This window comes from Laetiporus sulphureus (assembly GCF_001632365.1).
Source record: "Laetiporus sulphureus 93-53 unplaced genomic scaffold LAESUscaffold_26, whole genome shotgun sequence".
In the NCBI taxonomy this organism is placed as follows: Eukaryota; Fungi; Basidiomycota; class Agaricomycetes; order Polyporales; family Laetiporaceae; genus Laetiporus; species Laetiporus sulphureus.
Genome location: NW_024468535.1, coordinates 163,056 through 182,098, shown reverse-complemented (window position 1 = coordinate 182,098; position 19,043 = coordinate 163,056). Strand labels below are relative to the sequence as shown.

General features: G+C 51.6%; 8 protein-coding genes across 8 annotated transcripts; 5 read left to right on the top strand and 3 right to left on the bottom strand.

Annotated features, from left to right (window-relative positions):
• Positions 1-296: 296 nt before the first annotated feature.
• Positions 297-1,855, top strand: LAESUDRAFT_813506 (uncharacterized protein; the record flags this gene model as incomplete). The annotated part of the gene is made up of 5 exons (XM_040914493.1): positions 297-888; positions 937-1,226; positions 1,281-1,406; positions 1,456-1,526; positions 1,582-1,855. Exons 1-5 carry the CDS (start codon positions 531-533, stop codon positions 1,853-1,855), a joined length of 1,119 nt encoding a protein of 372 aa, XP_040763132.1. The 5' UTR covers positions 297-530.
• Positions 1,856-2,154: 299 nt separating this feature from the next.
• On the bottom strand, positions 2,155-4,425 carry LAESUDRAFT_760264 (monooxygenase; the record flags this gene model as incomplete). The annotated part of the gene is made up of 11 exons (XM_040912711.1): positions 2,155-2,895; positions 2,949-2,975; positions 3,036-3,070; positions 3,140-3,195; positions 3,248-3,418; positions 3,481-3,515; positions 3,577-3,680; positions 3,735-3,948; positions 4,009-4,173; positions 4,228-4,347; positions 4,393-4,425. 11 exons carry the CDS (start codon positions 4,423-4,425, stop codon positions 2,155-2,157), a joined length of 1,701 nt encoding a protein of 566 aa, XP_040763131.1.
• Positions 4,426-4,863: 438 nt separating this feature from the next.
• LAESUDRAFT_760263 (monooxygenase) lies at positions 4,864-7,114 on the bottom strand (the record flags this gene model as incomplete). Its single annotated transcript, XM_040912710.1, has 12 exons — positions 4,864-5,146; positions 5,236-5,600; positions 5,653-5,679; positions 5,739-5,773; positions 5,829-5,884; positions 5,949-6,119; positions 6,171-6,205; positions 6,264-6,311; positions 6,418-6,630; positions 6,686-6,850; positions 6,903-7,022; positions 7,082-7,114. The coding sequence occupies 12 exons, from the start codon at positions 7,112-7,114 to the stop codon at positions 4,864-4,866; spliced, it is 1,551 nt and encodes a 516-aa protein (XP_040763130.1).
• A 925-nt stretch (positions 7,115-8,039) lies between these two features.
• On the bottom strand, positions 8,040-12,290 carry LAESUDRAFT_727034 (DUF221-domain-containing protein). The gene is made up of 17 exons (XM_040909149.1): positions 12,010-12,290; positions 11,916-11,960; positions 11,118-11,851; positions 10,875-11,061; positions 10,684-10,818; positions 10,374-10,626; positions 10,243-10,314; positions 10,120-10,183; positions 9,993-10,064; positions 9,871-9,942; positions 9,810-9,819; positions 9,618-9,761; positions 9,496-9,565; positions 9,057-9,442; positions 8,726-8,989; positions 8,114-8,676; positions 8,040-8,056 (listed from the first exon to the last, which is right to left on the bottom strand). Exons 1-16 carry the CDS (start codon positions 12,109-12,111, stop codon positions 8,494-8,496), a joined length of 2,793 nt encoding a protein of 930 aa, XP_040763129.1. The 5' UTR covers positions 12,112-12,290; the 3' UTR covers positions 8,040-8,056; positions 8,114-8,493.
• A 159-nt stretch (positions 12,291-12,449) lies between these two features.
• LAESUDRAFT_702194 (ribosomal protein S5 domain 2-like protein) lies at positions 12,450-13,708 on the top strand (the record flags this gene model as incomplete). The annotated part of the gene is made up of 2 exons (XM_040906472.1): positions 12,450-12,826; positions 12,887-13,708. The coding sequence occupies 2 exons, from the start codon at positions 12,450-12,452 to the stop codon at positions 13,257-13,259; spliced, it is 750 nt and encodes a 249-aa protein (XP_040763128.1). The 3' UTR covers positions 13,260-13,708.
• Positions 13,709-14,810: 1,102 nt separating this feature from the next.
• Positions 14,811-16,206, top strand: LAESUDRAFT_681345 (glycosyltransferase family 8 protein). The gene is made up of 3 exons (XM_040905761.1): positions 14,811-15,043; positions 15,104-16,029; positions 16,088-16,206. Exons 1-2 carry the CDS (start codon positions 14,844-14,846, stop codon positions 16,014-16,016), a joined length of 1,113 nt encoding a protein of 370 aa, XP_040763127.1. The 5' UTR covers positions 14,811-14,843; the 3' UTR covers positions 16,017-16,029; positions 16,088-16,206.
• A 210-nt stretch (positions 16,207-16,416) lies between these two features.
• On the top strand, positions 16,417-17,125 carry LAESUDRAFT_727030 (uncharacterized protein; the record flags this gene model as incomplete). The annotated part of the gene is made up of 4 exons (XM_040909148.1): positions 16,417-16,531; positions 16,589-16,703; positions 16,777-16,896; positions 16,963-17,125. Coding segments are annotated over exons 1-2 (181 nt in total), but the record flags the coding sequence as incomplete, so codon positions are not given.
• Positions 17,126-17,194: 69 nt separating this feature from the next.
• Positions 17,195-19,022, top strand: LAESUDRAFT_727028 (glycosyltransferase family 8 protein). Its single transcript, XM_040909147.1, has 3 exons — positions 17,195-17,641; positions 17,707-18,649; positions 18,703-19,022. Exons 1-2 carry the CDS (start codon positions 17,454-17,456, stop codon positions 18,626-18,628), a joined length of 1,110 nt encoding a protein of 369 aa, XP_040763125.1. The 5' UTR covers positions 17,195-17,453; the 3' UTR covers positions 18,629-18,649; positions 18,703-19,022.
• Positions 19,023-19,043: the final 21 nt, after the last annotated feature.

Here is a 19,043-nt window from a genome sequence, read left to right as displayed (position 1 = left end):
ATGCGTGCGTTGAGCACGTTCGCAAGAGCAACGTGGCAGAACGTGGCGCTGCCGCACCCTGCGACGCTACATGGCGCGATTTGCTCCGAGACAGCGTGAGGTCGAGTCGAATACGCCCGCGTGGTAGCGTCCGAGATGCGGATTGCACTGATGCACGACAATTGCGCCGGTGTTCGCTCACTGTAGACCGTCCACTACCGCGGATGCACCTGCTACATGGAGGCCTCATGGTCGTGCCGATGGAAAAATTCGCGTGCTACGCGACAGCCGCGGCTTCTGAAGCGTTTCGCGAGGTGCGTATCTGTGAGCTAGCGTGGCTGATTCTGGCCACTTGGGTGCTGTCACCGTCGCAAACCTAGCCCATCCTCTCACTTCTCGTCGTTCCTTACCTTCCGTCCGCTCCTTATCAGCCGTTCGGCATTTCCACATTAAGTTCCGAAGTATTCCTCCTTCACTATTAGGGTTGGGCGTCTTCCGAAACACTCTCAGAGCGACCACCCGGTCCTCCAGAGTGTCAGGACGTGTCTGCAATGGCCGCTGCAGCCCGCTTCCCTCCTGCCCTGGCATGGCTCTCCTTCGCCCTCATCACCTTCACCCGCGGCTTCCCTCTGACATCGCCACCTCCTTTGGCGACCGCCGCTCTCCAGGCGCGATGGGATCCCGAAATCAGCACCGTCAGCAACGGAACCATCATCGTGACTAACCCAGACACCGGCAATGTCACCGCACAGGGCCTTGCCTCTGACGGCAGCGGCCATGATTTTAACGCCTCCGCAATCATTTGGATCGTTTATTGCTTCGTCATTGGTGTACCACTAGCTTTGCTTGGTATCAAGATCCCACGCATGACAATTGGAATTGGTATTGGTATTACGGCCACTGCCTGCTGTGAGTGATCTGCCGGTCGACAGATGTTCTCTACTTACACATTGGCAGTGTGGGCTGCGTTCATCAACACTGAGCCTGCTGATTCTCTGTCGGATTTGGTGGTCACCCTGATACCAGTATGCTTGTTCCTTCCTGGGTTCCTGTTCGGCTTCCACCATTTCGGACATCTCGCTGGAGTTATCCTCATCGTCGTGGCAAGTGGTTTCTCGTGGGGAGTTCGGATATGCCTGTTCCGAGAGGACCTCTTAGTCCGCGAAGTGTACGGCGACTGGCTGATCGGCGCATCGTTCGCTGTCATCCATGTCCTTGTCATCCCTCACTTCGAGCGTATCGCAGTCGTAGGTTGCATATCGTTCCATGCAACGTCACCAGTTAACCTTGTCTATTTCCAGGCTCTTGCCTCGGCGTCCGTAGGAACCTTCTTCATCGCGTTGGGTATTGACCTCGCGGTGAATAAGCAGGAGGGAATGAGTCTTGGTTTGCGGTTAATGTGTGATCGTAACAAACATCATTGGGTGGTACGTCTGAGCCCAGTGCACTCGTCGTTTTGTCTCACATCTTGTCCAGGACCTCGTCCTGGAAGGATGGAAACCACCAACCTCGACCATCATCATCGTTGCTATTTCCCTGCCTGCCGCGTATGTGCTCGCCTTCTCTGATGTGCCCGCCGTCAGCTCACTCTCATCATCTCAGTCTGCTCTTCGCCTATGCTCAGCATCGGTTGTTCCCCAAGTCCTACAGAAAAGTCCCAGAGGATGACGAAGAAGAGATTCCACCATTGCCTGAGCGCGCATCCATCACCGACGAGAAGGAGAAGCCTCCTGTGAGGATAAGAATCGCTGTGCAGGAGGCGAGCAGCACCTCTGCCCCAACACCAGTGGAAGGCAGCATTCACACCGAAAGCGACATTAATCTGATGGAGCGGCGACAGTCACAGTTGACCGACAGCTCATATACTCCTTCCTAATAGACTAGCTCTCCGCCTAATACTTGCTTTACGACGTCACGACTTTGGTTTGTACATATAGCACCTCTACGGGACCCTCTTTCGAGCGCATCTGCACCTAGAGACAATGCTTCTTTCGCTGACGTATCTGCTTCATTGTACCAGTAGCATCAGGGCTTCCGGGTTCCGTGTCCGATTTCATGTCGCATACCTTCACACGCGCAATCTCCATAGACACCAATCGAGCGATGTACTCTCTGCGGACAAGGAAAATACTCCCGTACACATGCAAAGAACAATCCATCCTATGAACTGCATAACTATAGCTTCGGCGACGTTCCTGAAAATACCCGGCGAAAGTAGCCTCTCAAGCTTTCCAGTCCGCATACGACCCCTCCAATAACTCCATCGGGCCTGATGATGACTACCGTAGGCCCTTCCAATATCCCATAAGCTATATGCGCATGCCCATCGCCGTCGACTGTGGTGATATCTACCCCTTCAGCGCTTGTCGCATCGGATGCAGTATCCTGAGGATAAATGAAAACCGTCCGAATTAATTCCGAAGGATACGCTTTCATGGCTCCAACGATCGGTGCGGCTTCGTCAGCATTTGCAGCGAAGATCAAGATGGTGTGGTAGAAAGGGCGGTAGATGCTAAAAAGCGAGGCCGTCTTCGGCCGTCTGCCTGCGTCGCCCGCAGACCCTGCCAATACCAAACCAGGCGCATCAGGAGCACGCTCCCCCGCGCGTACCGGATCTGTGGGATTGTGGGTGACACCATAGGGGTCGGTAGGGTGTTCTTCGCGAGGGAAGCGGTCATCGACGATAATCGAACTCCAACGATAGTTCACTCCTAGTTGGTTCAAGGAGCCGCCCCGATGCCAAGCCTTCTTGTTCGTTTCACCGTCCCCTTTTGCGTTCACCGCTGAGTTGAATAACTTGTTTGATGTCTTGAGGACTTCCGCTATCACTGGCAATCGCTCTTCAGTGTATGTCTCGAGGATCGAGGGATGCGCGACGCCTTTCTCAACAAGGGCAAGCTTCCAGCCAAGGTTAACCTATGTGAACGTTCAATTGCGCGATTGCGGTCTTGTCGGAACAGCATACTTACGGCGTCTTGTATGCCAGAGTTCAGACCCTGTGCACGTACTCACGTTCAGTAGGTTACCGAACATCGATATGGAATCTCAAAGCTCACCTGCCCACCGAAAGGGCTGTGCACATGTGCTGCATCTATACGTTGAATCGAATGTCAAGAGCGCTTCTAGTAGAAATAGTCAGAGAAAACATTCAAGTACTAACCTCCCGCCACAAGAACACGCCCCTTGCTAAATTGGTCTACCATTCGAATATTGGGCCTACAGATACTCCCCGTGAATATGCAATCGGGAAATAAGATGTCACACTGACTTCCACTCTGTCAGCCATTTGATGGCACCAAGTTCTAAGTCGTGCCGGCCGGTACTCGTTCGGATCGTGTGCAGAAGGTGATCGCGGTCCGCTACCAGTCTAGCATGGTCCACTTTCCCACCCACAAAGGTAAAGTAGAGGTCGCCGTCCTCTGTGGCCCGCAACATTACGCTGCCATGCCCTGGAGTTTCAGTACTTCACCGCAATAGTGCAGTTCGATAGTATGTACGTACAGCACCGAGTCCATAGTCCCCCATGAATGCCAATGCTGCAGTTGGGATGCATTACATCATGGATGAACGGATGATCGTACACCAACAATGGCTTACCTCGTGATCCAGGCCCCGTATTTCTAGATCGCCAACGACTAGATGTTGACCGGCGCCTAATGTTTCACCAAGGAAAGACAGACCCAGCTGCCTGCGTACGATGCCTTCAATGAGGCTATCAATATCACAAAGTAAATCAGATACATCGATAGAAAAACCTTTGGCTCCGTCTGCTCCTATAAGCCAGCGACACGCGATATTCTCCATGTCCTTGTGGACGCCAACATTTTTCTTGACATGTGCAAGAACATGATCCCGGTTTTGCTCGAAACCCTGGAGCTCAGTACCAAGCTCAACTTCGCAACCGTGTCGGGCCAGGTGGGCCCGCAGAATAGTTTCTGTATGCTCTTGTGCAAGCATGGATATATTTGTCTATCGCGAAACGAAATGAGCATCTGAATACGTCTCGCATGCTAATGTTTTCTGACTTACGAAAGGCACGTACGGCGTCGGTTGCACAGGAGGATCCAACAGGAACGTCGCAAGTGGCTCTCTCCCTTCGGGAAGCTTGTACACTCGCATAGGAACCATAGAGATCGCTCGTGCACGCAAGTCAGACAAGACACCCAGAAAGTTGTACAGTTCGAGTGATCGAGGCTATCGAGGCGGTGAGCAATCAATAGTGGCCGGATATATTGGGTCCGTGCGTACCATGATAGCCGCGCCTCGTTGGCCTACGCGAATTCTTTCCTCCTTCTCGATGATCCGTACGGGTATATTATTTTGACGCAATGTGAGCGCGGCGACAAGGCCCACAGGGCCAGCACCAGCCTACTTCAGTCAGTAAGGATAATATGGCAGACGAATCGTACATACTATCAAGACAGGCACTACAGGTTCGGATGCCATCAATGAAGCTGGGAGAAAGACGGCCTTCCCCACAGAACTCGTCCGTATTATACGAACAACGGTTCCATACGAATTAGGTCACGTATGCTTCTTGCAGAAGCAATCATCGGATTGACTCCCTGCTCCGATTATGTGGCACTACTAGAAGCCGTAAGAACTCAGTCATCTGTCATGACACTTGTATAAGGGGCAATACTTCCACCGGCAAGGCATATAGTATAGCTTGTTATCTGAAGGCGGCTCATTCAACAATTGACCATCAGCATGCAGATAGCGAAGACGCTGGCCTTTCGTACTTACCGCGGATCTAGGGGAAACATAATCTTTCGTCGAACAATCAGGATAAGGGATCTCATCAATGCCAGACTTGAGAGGGATATCCACTATGTTCAAGCACGTTGTCATAAGATACCAAGTGGAACCCAACCAAGACACCGATTACATCGCCAGCGCCGAGAAGACATTTCGGAAATACTTCGTCAGACCATCCACGCCCAACACAATGCCTCCAATCACACCATCCGGCCTGACGATAACAATGGTCATCCCACCACTAGTCGGCGACACTGCGTAACTCTCATAGGCATGCCCACTCCCATCCGAGAGAAGCAGGTCAGCAGACTGGACATCGGCGCACTCGGGAGCCGTCTGTGGGAGAACGATAACGGAGCGGACCAGACCCTCGGGATAGAGCTTCGTTGCCTTGAGCACAGAGCCGATACTATCGGACTCGGCGGAGAAAATCAGTGCAGTGTGCGAATTAGGACGGAAGATGTGGAAAAGGGAGGTGATGTTATGTTCGTCGTCCACTTCTCTCGCTCGTGGACGATCAGGAGCCCCGGCGCGGCAGGGGCTCTGTCTCCAGCGCGAATGCCCTCGCCCCCTCCGTACGCATTGTCTATTAACTCCGCCTTTTCCTCTGCGGTGCATGGCGTACGCTCACCCACGACGATGGAGCTCCAACGATAGTTAACTCCGAGTTGCTTCAGAAACCCTTCCCGTTTCCAGGCAGAGATATCATCCCCTATTTTGGTAGCCATGATCCTACCAAGGATAGCCGTGGTGCGCTTGAGCATATCTTTGATGACTGGAAGACGCTCCTCATTGTAAGTGGAAAGGAGAGATCGAGAGGCGATGCCCTTCTCGACGAGAGAAAGCTTCCAGCCGAGGTTAATCTGCAACGGCGCCATCAGAGCGAGCCTACCGACCGTGATCGAGATCGCTCACTGCGTCTTGAATGCCCGAATTCAAGCCCTGTAAGAACAGATTAGAATTGGTCACATAAGCTGCTTCAGCTGCGAAGTAATCCTCACTTGACCACCACTAGGGCTATGCACGTGTGCAGCGTCTAGTCTATGAGCAATCAATGAAATTTGACATGTAGATTAGGTGGGACAACATACCTCCCGCGACAAAAACACGTCCCTCACCAAACTTGTCCACCATCCGGATATTCGGCCTATATAAAGGAAAGGCGTGAGGCGAGAGTATCGTTAAACGTAAATTTGTGCAATGAAACTCACGTATAGGCGGACAGCCATATCACCTTGCCCACTTTGATATCATCCCTGTTCGACACGGAATGGACAAACTTGACTAGTTCTTCCCGGTCGTCGATTAACTTTGCATAGTCGACATGTCCTGCGGCAATAATGTTGAAGACATCGCCTTCGTATGTGGGACGAAGGGAGAGCCTGAAATGGCATGAATGTCAACGGTCTAGCAATTTATCATCGGACACGTACGATCTATCGCTGACATTTCCCCATGAATGCAAGGCCTTGCAACACGGTCAGATTAGCATGGTGAAGTCGTGAAGGACAATGCGAACGACTTACATCCTTGCTTATGCCAAAGATCTCGACGTCGCTGAATAGAAATTGCTCCTGTCGGCCTCGAGTCTCACCATCAAATGTTAGACCAAGCTTCTTCCGCACAATTCCTGCTTATACATTACTACCACGAAAGCTGGTACGAATGATCTGTGCGCACCTTTGCGCCGTATGCGCCAATCAGCCAGTGCGCGAGGACGGTCTCCCGCTGCTCGCTCTTCCCTGTCTTTTTCACAATCTCTGCGACGACATAGTCCTCCTGCTGCCTGAAGCTATGCAGTTCCGTGTTCAATTCCACATGACACCCAAATTGTTCCAAATGCTTGCGTAGTACACCTTCTTGACGATTCTGGCCTATCAATAAGCCATTGATCTGAACGCGCAATCATTCACACCACATGAATAATTGAGGGCTAGACTAGACTCACGTATGGAACATCGGGAGAAGGGTCCTGTGCCGTTTGCATGTTGAACTCCTTCAACACTTCAACGCCGCCTGGTAATTTGTAGACCCTGATCGGCATGAGAGAAGCTCCCTCAGCCTGCATGTCGGGCAGCACTCCCAAGTAATTGTACAACTCAAGTGAGCGCGGCTAAGATTACTTCATCAGAAACCGGTATCCAGGAACAGCCTACACAACGTACCATCACTCCAGCACCGCGAGATCCTACATGGTAGCTTGGTAATTTATCGATGATCCGAACCGAAGTTCCGTTCTTCAGCAAAGTGAGAGCTAAAAGAAGGCCCACAGGACCTGCTCCAACCTAAGACGAGCGCGAAGAGTGAACAAGATAGCCAACATTACAACAGATGCTGAGCTCACAATCAAAACAGGAGTAGACAATGTCTGAGGCATACTGCTATAGAGGTTCGAGCACGCTATTCGTCCAAAGCTGGTGCATGGAGGTAGTAGCGAGCACACTTATATTCTGCGCGGGATCCCAACCCCGCATACGGCGACGCTGATGTGTTCGCTCGGCTGATGGGACGACGTACCCTTCAAATTGTCGAGGTGCTCCCAGGCTCGGCTGCGTCCGCGTGGAGTGAGTTCATATCAACTGATCAACCGTACAATGATACTGTACCTGGTGGGATGACTTGCACATCGTCAGCAGCGATTCGCATCAGTGGCGCTGGACGAGAATTATTCGATGATGAACTGGTCAGATCTCGGATACTGTGTCGGTCAGACAGCGTTTATGACTCGAATGGTAGCCCGATCCTCCAACACTACGGCCAAATTGATCGCTCATGCACCAGCCTACGCATTCGAGACTACTGAGGCATGAAATTGTTCTTGCCTAATATGTAATTTGACGGACAGATGTCGCCATTAATTGCTTTCTTGACTTCGACTCTGTTGAGAAATCGGGACAGGAGTTGGTACGAGCAGGTATGTATTTTCCACAAATGCACTCCGAGTAGCGCGGGATATGCGAGCAGAACTTGTGGAGCTCCGTGTTGGCAAAGATTACGCAGTACTAGCGGACTCAGAGACCTGGAGAAGAGACTCAATAGGGCACGGATTTAATCTAATCTATATGGAGGTCTTATCAGATTAGATAATAACTGCCCAGCGTTAGTTGCATTGCGGGGATAGTATACAGCGGTCGTACGTATGCTCTATTAAATCTACATATATGTCATCGAGGACCCTCATCCTCCAGCTCGCGAAATGAAGCGTACCCTGCTCCGATTATGCGGCACTACTAGAAGCCGTAGGAACTCAGTCATCTGTCATGACGCTTTGTATGAAAGGGCAATACCTCCACGCGTGTAGCTTGTTATATGCAGTCGGCTCATTCAAACGGCCATCAGCATGCGGACGACAGATACGCTGCCCTCTTGTACTTACTGCGGCGGATCGAAGAAGAAATGATCATTCATCGGAAAATCGGGACGAGGAATCTCATATAGGTGACTCCCGACAGCGCAAAGCACTGCAACTTTCTCGCGATATCTCACCGTGCCCTGTAAGCTGTGATGAGGAATTCGAATCTCGAACGAATGAAGAGCTAGCCATTACTGTCGATTGTATTTTATCAACGTCTTGGCAAATTATCCACCAAAACAATGTACACGTAGGGATGCAAACCAAGCCTACTGATCAGATACAGCACAGCACCCTATCGGAACTGAAGCATACATTATACATGTGCATCGAACGCGACCACGATCTACGCGCCAGCAGCGGGGATACAGAGCGAACAACTGCGGGACAGCTTGGAGCGTACACTATCGCCAGTAATCTTGACCCGCAGGATGTGGCCGATGCACGGGTGCTTCTCTGTGACCGTCGTCCGATCGGTAGCCAGCAGCCAGCGAAGGCACTGACGGAGCCTCTTGCATGGGAGAATAAGAATGCGGATTGCTGTAGATGCTCCTTGCATCTGATGGGTCAGAATATCCCGGAGCCTCCTGAGCCCATTAGCATACGAACACAGCCTGAAGTGAAAGTCAAACTCACTACAGTAGGCAAAAGAGGCTGCTCATCATAATCAAGTCGTGCCATCTCAATTTCTGGCTGAGCGCCGTTCGCGAGATATTTGTCATATGCCATCTTCTGCGACGGGGCCGGGGATGCACGGCCGCTCGCAGCGAACAGCTCAGCTTTTGATACGTTTTTATCGCCAGCAAGTAGGTTGACCGATGACATCGACATAGAGCGCTGGTCCCAGTCCAGTTCGCCCCTGTCGCGCTGATAGAGAGCGGGATCGTACTCCAAGTCTCGCTACAAGTGGAAACAACATCGGAGTCAGAAAATTGCATTGCAGCGGGAACAGAAGCACTGGACGGACCTCTTCAATACCAGCAATCTTGACGCCATCGGCCACAACCGCATCGACCTTGCTGCCACCCAGATCGTCCAATTTCGTCTTCGTCCTTCCGATTTTGCCGTTGAACACCTCTGACAGCAGATGCGTCATGTTGGCGTGCACCATGGGAGTGAACAGCTCTGCATGGAGCGCCGGATGGCCGAATCGTTTCTCGAGCTTGTTGCCCGCTGCGTCAGCGCGCTTTGAATAAATGTGGGCTTGACGTAGTTCATCCTCAGAAGGAATGTAGTAGCGGAAGTTGGACAAGAAATTCCGGTCGATATACACCTTGAAAGCCAGGATAAATAGAATAGGCGGGACGGTAGAGAGCCAGAAGAAGGACTGGAACTCATACTGCAGGCCGATCGCTAGAATGTACACGTCAATTATCAGTGCATCACAGATTGAATCATTAACTTACTGAGTACCATCAGCAGCTGTCCGATTACAGTAGAAACGAGCAGGCGGTTAACAATGACATTCCATAAACGCTGAGCACTCCCTTTGAGCAACCAATTTTCAATGTTCTCAGGAATCACTTACCCCGCCTGTTTCCACTCTGGTTACAAACACAAACATAAGTTGATATTTGTAGACCCAGGAACTGAGCCAGAACACGACCATGGCAGCGACTGCGACAAGTGGCGCCAGTGGCGCAAAGAAGAGTCCGACCGTACCCATGAAAAGCTGTGGGAATGTCAGTGATCGCTATCAGTGGTTCTGACAGACTCATACCAGGTTGGAGCTAGTGAAGGAAGATCAACGTGAGGCCAGCTAAAGTACTACTTGGACTCACTAATAGATCGCATACTGAAAATCTGGTGGCTGAGTCCATTCACGGATGTCGCGCGGTGTTCGTCCGAAAAGGCTGCGACAGAATGAGTAAAGCCAGTGGCGAGCAACTATGGTCGCACATACTGTTTCTTGACAAATACAATGACCAGGTGGATGATCTGCGCCAGATCAAACAACACCAAAAAGCCGCGAAGCCTAGCTCGAAGCAATCAGTACTGGAGGGTGGCAACATCTCACGGTCTGCACTTACGGGAAATATGTCAGCCAGTACGATGCCTGGTCAATGTAGGTACGATTTATGGTGCTAGGCAGCGCTTCACATTTTAAGGTGTGAGAAATAATCCTTAGCGGTGATCGTGTGATGGCGACTCACTGTGTAGATTTTCGACGATCTCCCCGATGCTTTCATGCTTTCCGACCTGCTCGACTATTGCAGTAACGGAATCTAGTGAGGATATTCTCTGAGTCATCTCTTCGTCCACCGAAGCTGGATCCGGTACTCACTGAAGATGACACCAATCAACGTGAAGATAATCAGCTGGGAAATGACCAAGAACGCGAAGTACCGCGCGATGACTGCGCGGTCGAGCCTTGAGTGCGTATGCGCGCCCATGTACTTCGTCAGCCAGCGCATGATAATTGGCAACGCATAGCCAAAAGCCGCGGACACCGCAGGCGGCAGTACACCAGAGATAAACGTGAACGTTCCTGGAGATGCCTCTGACCATCTATCCAAGAAAGGCACATAACTGGTCAGCTATTGGCGGCAGATGTTAGAATATCTGAACAAATGCCCAAGCAGGGGTGAACGCACAGAAGCCAGGTTTGCCAAAATCGAGATGATGAGAAGCGGCACTGTGTTCACGGAACACACCAGGACAAGAAATGACCATCCAAATGTTTGGTTGCGCATGAGCTCTGCCTTTGACATGCTCAGATTTGACCAAACCTGGAGAATGCACTGTAAATGCATGATTCCCGCCGTGGCCTAGAATCACAGCTTACGATGTCTTTGGGGTTGGGAGCAAGTGTGATGGTTGTACCTTTCGGGTGTTTGTCCTTCAGCAACCTCGCGACAATGTGCGCGTATGGGACGGCCGCCATAGAAGCAAATCCATAGCTTTCAGCTCGACGTGTGGCGATCTCATTGCGGCAATTCTCGACTGCTTCTTCACATCGCCTCAACTTAGCTCTGCAATATCGATTCATTATTGGATGCCGACTACCATAATCACCGAGTGAACGTACGTGTAATAGTCGATTGCATCCACCTTCTGGCCCCCAAAACACACGAAACCGCCCAATCGTATCTGCGGGCGCTGCTTTCCTATGTTCCCATCTTTCAGATACCGAACCAACACGTGCTCTAGCTCGCGGACAGTATTGTTGTGGAATTCGATCAGCTCTGCCAGTTTGCCGACCCTGCGGCCAATGTGTACCGAGGTCGTCGGGTATGGGACCTGCACGGACTGGAAGATCGCACGGAGGCCTTCGTCAGATTGGAGTTGGCGCGGGACTTCGGTGATCATGAGCGTGCGCGCATAAAATGACTGCATGTACTCGGGCGAGCGGAACCAAGCCTGACGAAGTCGGAGCACCTCGCGCCAGTTGATCCAGACAAAACCCATGACAAGCCCGGTGATGACGTAGGTGACTGCGACATGCACAAAGAGCAGGTTACCGGAGACATCGCGGATGGTCATCATGGAGAGCACGTCGCGCGACTCAGAGGGTATGTGGCGGAGATTGTAGGAGACGTCGACGGGGATGAGCAGCGCGCAACAAATGAATGCGATTGCGGTGAACAGATAGCGAAACATGCGCAGGAAACGCAGAAAGATCGCTGCGTCGAGACCAATCTTCTCCACGAGCACGGGTTCCTTTGTGTGTATGAGCGGCGGCAGCCAGCCAAGCAGCGAGTCGGATATACGGGGCGGCCGTTTGTCGCCCACATGGTACTTGACTTTGGGTTCGTATACGATCTGCACCGAGCTGAGTTGCTCTGCACAGCATTGACACTGAGCGCTGAGCGCCGAGTCCACGCACCTTGTTCCTGGGTCGCAGAATATTGAAGACAATGATCGTCACGGCCTACAAAGGTCAGCTCCCATCATGGTCAGACCTTGGACATGCTGCTCACCGAGACAACACTCATTAGAGCAATCTGAGAACCAACGGCAACGGGCGCCAGCGTCCGCTGCGAGGCATCTTCGTCGATGAGCTCTGTGAGATTGGTAGCCATTGCGTGAATCCAGGTATAGTAAGGAACGGAGCCCGGTCCACTGCGGGAAGGGTATCTAGTCAGGTATATGACGCCGTCGTGGTCGTTGTCCTCGTCGTGTCGACGGTGGAAGGAGAACAATGGCCGTGGTGGTGCAGTGGACTGGAAATAAAGCGACGTGGACCAAGGGAGGACCCTAGAGGAATAGCCTGCGATGATTAGGTTGCTGTACTAAAATTAGCGAGGATAGCATACAATCGTATAATCGACTGAACTAGGTTAAAATAGCGAGTATGTATTCACCAAATAAGTGCCTCACTCATGCTCGACGATTGCCGAGTGTCGTGAACCTCTTTAATATGGCCACCACGCTTGATGCATATCTAGGATTGTCTCAGCCGAACTGCACTCCGGAGTGTATTGCGACGTCGCAGGAAATACGAGACAGAGGCTCGACGTTCGTGGCTAGTATCTACGCTGCGTCCAACGACAAGGAAGCTCGTGCCGTAGTCGCATGCGTCAGGAATGTCGTTCACGCCTCAAAGCCCGCTACACATGAGGTATCGGCATGGCGATGTATGGTACTGAAGGAGGGAAAGACTGGATTGGGTGGGCCGGATGACTTCGAGTTGAAGACCGGGAGTGAGGATGACAGGGAACAGCATGCCGGTGGTAAGGTCCTGAAAGTCATGCAGGAAGAGGGAGTGATAGATGCTGTTGTTATTGTCAGTCGCTGGTAAGTCCATGTACCCATCATAGAGTTTAGTTGCTGCGGCTCAGTGTGCGCGGTTTGTAGGTATGGAGGCGTCATGCTGGGACCGGTACGCTTCGCCCATTTTGAGACATGCGCCCGAGACGTATGTCGTGTGTTCAGGCTGAAGGATGACATGGCGACATCGATTGCTAGACTGTCCTCCTTGGATGACACTCTTACATCCCTGCGGGCTGAACTTGCCTCCCTCACCAAGGACAAGCAGTCAATGCATGAGCAGTCGGAGTCTACTCTTGCTCCTCAAGACGAACCGAAGCTCAAGAAGGCTCCAGATTACATCACACTGAAGGAGTCTTTGGATATCAACAAGGCGAAGCGGCTCATAGCTGCTAGAGAGAACGCCATCAGGGTCGTGAAGAATGCTCTGAGAAAGAAACGTGACACCGCAGTTGGATGATAGCTCGCAGCCATCGTTGTGTGCGTGCCCTCTGGCCACTGTCTGTTGGGTTGATGTCTTCCCCCCTCTATGATTTTCGCGGCCTTCGACCGTCGTCAGCTCACGGATGGCGCCGAGCGGCGTATCGATGCCGCCTGCGAACGTTCGATACGACTGAATGCAATATGGCAGGTGGGAGGCGCGCAGATGGATTTGCTAGAAGCGGAGGGTGTGGAAAATTTCCGAAGTGTGACAAATTTCTGCGTGTTGCACTTACATCAAACACCCCACGATATCTAGTCATATACATTGCAACGAGTGCAGCCTCCTGTCCTGCAGCACCATCTACATGTCCACAGAATCCCGTGCTTCATTCGACTTCCTTCGCTTGCTTCCGGGTGTCTAACTATCTGGCTTTCGCTGGAATATCTTCATGGAAATGCTTGATTGGCAGCACCACCTGCAGCATGCACATTTCAGCTGAGATGCCTTTCTTTCCCGTTCCCACTCCTACCATCAAGATGATCTGGATCTTTGGATGATCCTTCTTGATCTCCATTACTCTATTACAACGCTCAAGTTCCTCCGTGAGATTTCAAATGCGGATGAGATCCTGATGCCGATTGAAGTTCTTTGGAGTACGCATAGTCCGGTACAATGATGGAGGGTCAGGCTTTCCACGAGCTAGCTGCAATGGCTGAGTGGGAGAGAAGGACGACGTCCTATTTTCCGATGGCACGTAGCGATGCGAAATTTCACGGATATACGTCTAATGGCCTGAAAAAGATCCATACATCGTGACCGAGGCCTTTGAGGTTGCGATGTAGGATCCAATCGAACCTGACACGGCGTCTCCATGCTCAGTACAACGCTAGACGAGACCGGTCGTGACTGTGGAGTTACTGGCTCCCAGCGAAATCGAACGAACTAGCTGTTGATACTATGCAATCGCAGCGTATTTTCCGCGGACCAATCTCACTCCAAAGGAGTCCTTCTATGACTGAGGATATGGATTTGGAGTCCATGTCTGGGCGATACTCGTCCATCGGTTTATCCCGTGATTTAGGAGTGTCTCGGGCTTTCGCTTTTGCGGGGGAGGGTGTTGGGGTGATTGTTTGTACCAGTAAGCTGAAAGTAGCGGAGAGACGATCTCTAATAAAGCTGGGGATTTGTACTAGCAGTATCTCGGGTTGGCTATTGTGATCGGATTGTGGAGACACGATGAGTACTCAATGCACTCTACGAATTCAACGTGAACATCCATGAAGTGTTCCTTGTTCTCCTATAATAACCGTATTTGTTTCATGTTACCAGGCTTGCAGTTCGCATGCGATTCAGAAGCTCTTGTCCCTTCTTGTGCATGTCGCGCTGAGCATGATGCATGACTATTCGAAGAACACCAACGCTCGCTGATTGAGCTGGTCCTTTCCTTAATTACGCGAACTTCGGAAGCCGCATCAATTCTTCGCGGTACTCGATCGTTGTTGAACGTTGATCCGCTGATGATGGCACCGGCACTACCGAGCCCCTGCTGCGCACTGAAAGCTCTCCAGGCGGGCGGCCAATCGTGCGTAGTAACCTCTCCCCAAAGTGCCCACCTTCACCATGTCACTCTTTACGCGATACAAGGGTTATACTCCTTTATGGCCAAATGTTTCAACATTCAGACAAACAAACCGCCAATTGATATTTCTTGTACTGGGACATGTCGTGGTTCTCGCTATCTCTGTGGCTTATAACGCCTACATGATCAAACGGCTTGAGCATTGGTGGCCAACGACACCTCTGGATAATTATCAGCATCTGTACGCACCTTAATCGTTCACTTCATCTAAATACTTGACAGGTTGCAATCTGTACCACAGAAATACACAGCCGCTCGTCGACGAAGGATTTTTCAATGCGCTAGCAAAGCCATCTTCAGAAGAGAACGCTGTCGTGACATGCATGTACACGGACTCCTATGCGACTGCAATTGCCAACCTTGGGCACTCTCTGAACAGAGTGAACAGCACCGCAAAGCGACTCCTTTTCTATCTCCCGGAAAACATTTCCCCCGACGCACTGTGCGTTGCGAGCGCTACGGGTTTCATCCCACATCCCGTCACCCGCATTCCTCCTCCTCACAATGGCAAGGGAACGCACGAACGTCTCATGGACGCATACTCGAAGCTCAATCTATGGACTCTCAGCGAGTCCGGTATCAAAGCTGTCGTGCACCTTGATGCGGATACACTGGTGATGCGCAACTTTGATGAGCTGTTCAGCCTTCCATATAATTTTGGTGCCGCGCCAGACGTATACGTTGGATTACATGGGTTCGCCGTCGAATTCAACACGGGCGTAATATTCGCACGTCCGTCGATGGACGTTTTCAATGACATGATCAATAAGATGCAAACGGCAACCTATGACGCCATCCAGGCAGACCAGGCGTTCCTCAATCAGTATTATGCGGCGGATGCAGTTCGCCTGCCCTACGCATACAATGCAAATCTCGCAATCAAGAAGCGCAAGCCCGAAATGTGGCAGGACCTCAAGGGCCGGGCGCGCATCGTCCACTACACCCTCGTCAAGCCGTTCCTCGCGGAGGCCGACAATACTGGAAAGACCATAGTCACAATAGACGGCCTCGAGGACAACGTGAAGAGCAGGATGGGCGAGTTTGATGGTGTTTTCGACGAGGAGCTCCAGGAGTGGCTTGATATCTGGAAAGAGACGTACCAGTTATATGGCAAGAAATTAAACCAGTGCATGAGGGCTGGTACACCTTCATGACAAGAGCATTATTGTCAGTAATTCGTGTCAATCGCAGCATGAATTTTTCGTGAAAGCTCACCTACTCCCAGTGTCTAGACGCTACTGCGATCATTATAATTGCTCGGGCTTGATGCGTTAACCAGTGGGGCGATGAGATACAAATTCATTAATTCATTAGCCGTTCGGACACGGGCACGACCAGCTCCAGCAATGCACAAGGATTGCATATTGTCGACACCTCACGCTTCATTTCAGACGTCAAGAGCCAGCAGCACTCTCAACAGCCCCTGCGGTGCATGCTTGGCAGATGCAAATTATACGCACGATTGCGTGCTCCATTTGCTTGAAATAATCGTTCAGGTCCTATATTCGCGAGCATGGTCGCGTTACTGAACCACCGTCTTGTCAGAAAGTAAGTTCTCTCTAGAATGGATGGATCATTCCCTAAAGTCGACATTGTAACATTGTATGCGAAGGCTTTAACGGATATAACGTCGGGAGAAAGTCCTGGATGTGGTATCAATTCCTTCTCCGCCACGACTGGATGTGATCCGGTGAGCTGCGCCTTGGAGTATCAATTCCGTCATCCAAGCTCACATTCGTTCTACAGGCCGCCGGCCTCGGCACCCGGAGTGGAACGCGCTCCTGTCTGCTGTCGGTTTGTAATGATATCAAACATTAAGTGAGAACGGGCTATGCAGATGACTGTAGTATGATTTTGTCAGCTGTTGCTGTCATGCTGTTGTGAGTAGTCGTGGTATCCATAATGTGCACGTACTCTTCGAACTTGACCAATGGCGATGCCTTGACTCCTCTCATTTCTTTCTTGGCAATGTCCTCGCACCGGAGCGTAAATTGATATGTCATGATAGCGGCGTGCGCATTGCGATACAATCATCTATCACAATCATGATGTTGAGGAAATCATACACTGTATCGGCGATAAGCAATCAGAAACACATACTGATTGGCATAGTCGGAACGCGTTCAACGAATTGATGTCCGAGAAGTGTTCTCCCCGCGGCCCCCTTATGGGATATTGACCAGAAGGAAGGGGGATATTTGGGAAGCCAACTCTGTTTTCGCAAATTGTAGCTGAAACAGTGATGCGTGATGCATTGATGATGATTGTGCAGCAGTGGCCGCCACTCAGCAAGCGTTTGATTCAGCGTGCAAAGTTAGCGCTGGTCCCCGTGTCTCGACATGCAACGTCCGACGTGCAAGTTGCATCGGTCCACCACCCCTCTCCTCAACGCAAACCTCGAGCTTTCTACCGCGCACGCTATTTGTCGTAGGTGGTTGTGCCCGCATCTTGAACGGCGAAAGAGACATAACGGAACTAGTCCACCCGCGGTGTGATCAGCGTTTTTACGTTGCTCTGCGCAGCCATCGTGTAAACCCTCGTCGATGCCATCTTGACCAGCCGTTGACTTGTGACCCCTCTATCTCCCATTCATGTCATGCTGGTCCCGCTACAAGGACTACACTCCGCTGTGGTCCGAAAATTCGAGCTCCAAGTCGAGTCCCCGCAAATATGGCTTCGTGGCCGTCGTTCTGCTCGCAGTATCAGGGATTATGAACATTGTCTTGTGTAGCAAGCTATCCAAGAAGTGGCCGCTTCCTCTCGATAACTATCAGCCATTGTGAGTCGCCTCCTGTGCGTACGCTCTTGGGAGATGTGTTCCCGGCTTGACATTGATCGATACAGAAACATACAGCCGGTCGTCAACGACGAGTTCCTCACCACGTTCCGTGCACCTGATCCGACCGGGAATGCGATCGTGACGAGTTTATACACCGACTCGTATGCAACCGCGATCGCCACCCTCGGCCACTCGCTCAACAGAGCCAACAGCACCGCGAGCCGCATCTTGTTCTACCTTCCCGAGAAGATCTCCCCCCGCGCCCTATGCATTGCGACATCCACCGGCTTCGTCGCCCGCGCAATACCACGCATCCCTCCTCCACGTAACGGCCAAGGCGTCTTTGAGCACTTCATGGACCAGTACTCGAAGCTCAACATCTGGACGCTTGCCGACGCCGGCATAAAGGGCGCCGTTTACCTCGACGCCGACACGCTCGTACTCCGCAACTTTGACGAGCTGTTCGACCTGCCGTACAACTTCGCCGCGGTGCCGGACGTGTACGTCGACAACCCAGGCTTTTCGCTAAGCTTCAATGCGGGCGTGCTCTTCCTCCGACCGTCGACTGCCGTGTTTCAGGACATGCTCGCCAAGATCGGCACTGCGTCGTATAACATGCACGAGGCGGAGCAGTCGTTCCTCAATCACTACTACGGAGCCGAGGCGGTGCGCCTTCCATACGCCTATAATGCCAACCTTGCCATCAAGAAAAGGGCGCCGGAGCTTTGGGCAGACGTCAAGCGACAGGCACGCATCGTGCATTACACGCTCGTCAAACCGTTCCTGAAAGAATTCGACAACTCGGGCGCAACGGTGGTCGAGATACGGCGGATGGAGGCAAACGTGCAGAACAAGATCTCTCAATACGGAGGTCTGTTCGAGGAGGAGCTGCGGGAGTGGTTGGAGTTCTGGATAGATACACGACGGACTCATGCCGACGCGCTGACCGAGTGCGGTAGTGCCGCAGCGAGTCCTCCAGTTCCATGATGCACAATTGGCATTGAGCAGGTGAGTCGCGCTGCTCTGTCGCTTGTTCTGGTGATGCTGATCCGATCTGCTAGTGTCGCTGTTCTGCATTATCTGTACAGCAAGGTGGCACGTTATGTCAGGACTGTCCTTTATATTCATATTATTGTATTCGCATTGCACGGCTGAAGCTATAGACTAATACACCGACAGTTTATTGTTGCTCATGCAGTTAGTAAGGTCATCGCGTCTAAAACGCTGAGACGCGAAGACAGCGGATTCGGTCTCAACGCACACATTTTCGTCAGACAGAAACGCGAGACGTCGTCTACAAGCTGCTTAGTTGTTGGACAATCTATGTCGGTCTGTACATGTGTACTAGCAGTCATTCGGGGAGGGGAATATATTAGGCCTGATCAAGTTCCAAAGTCGGTGT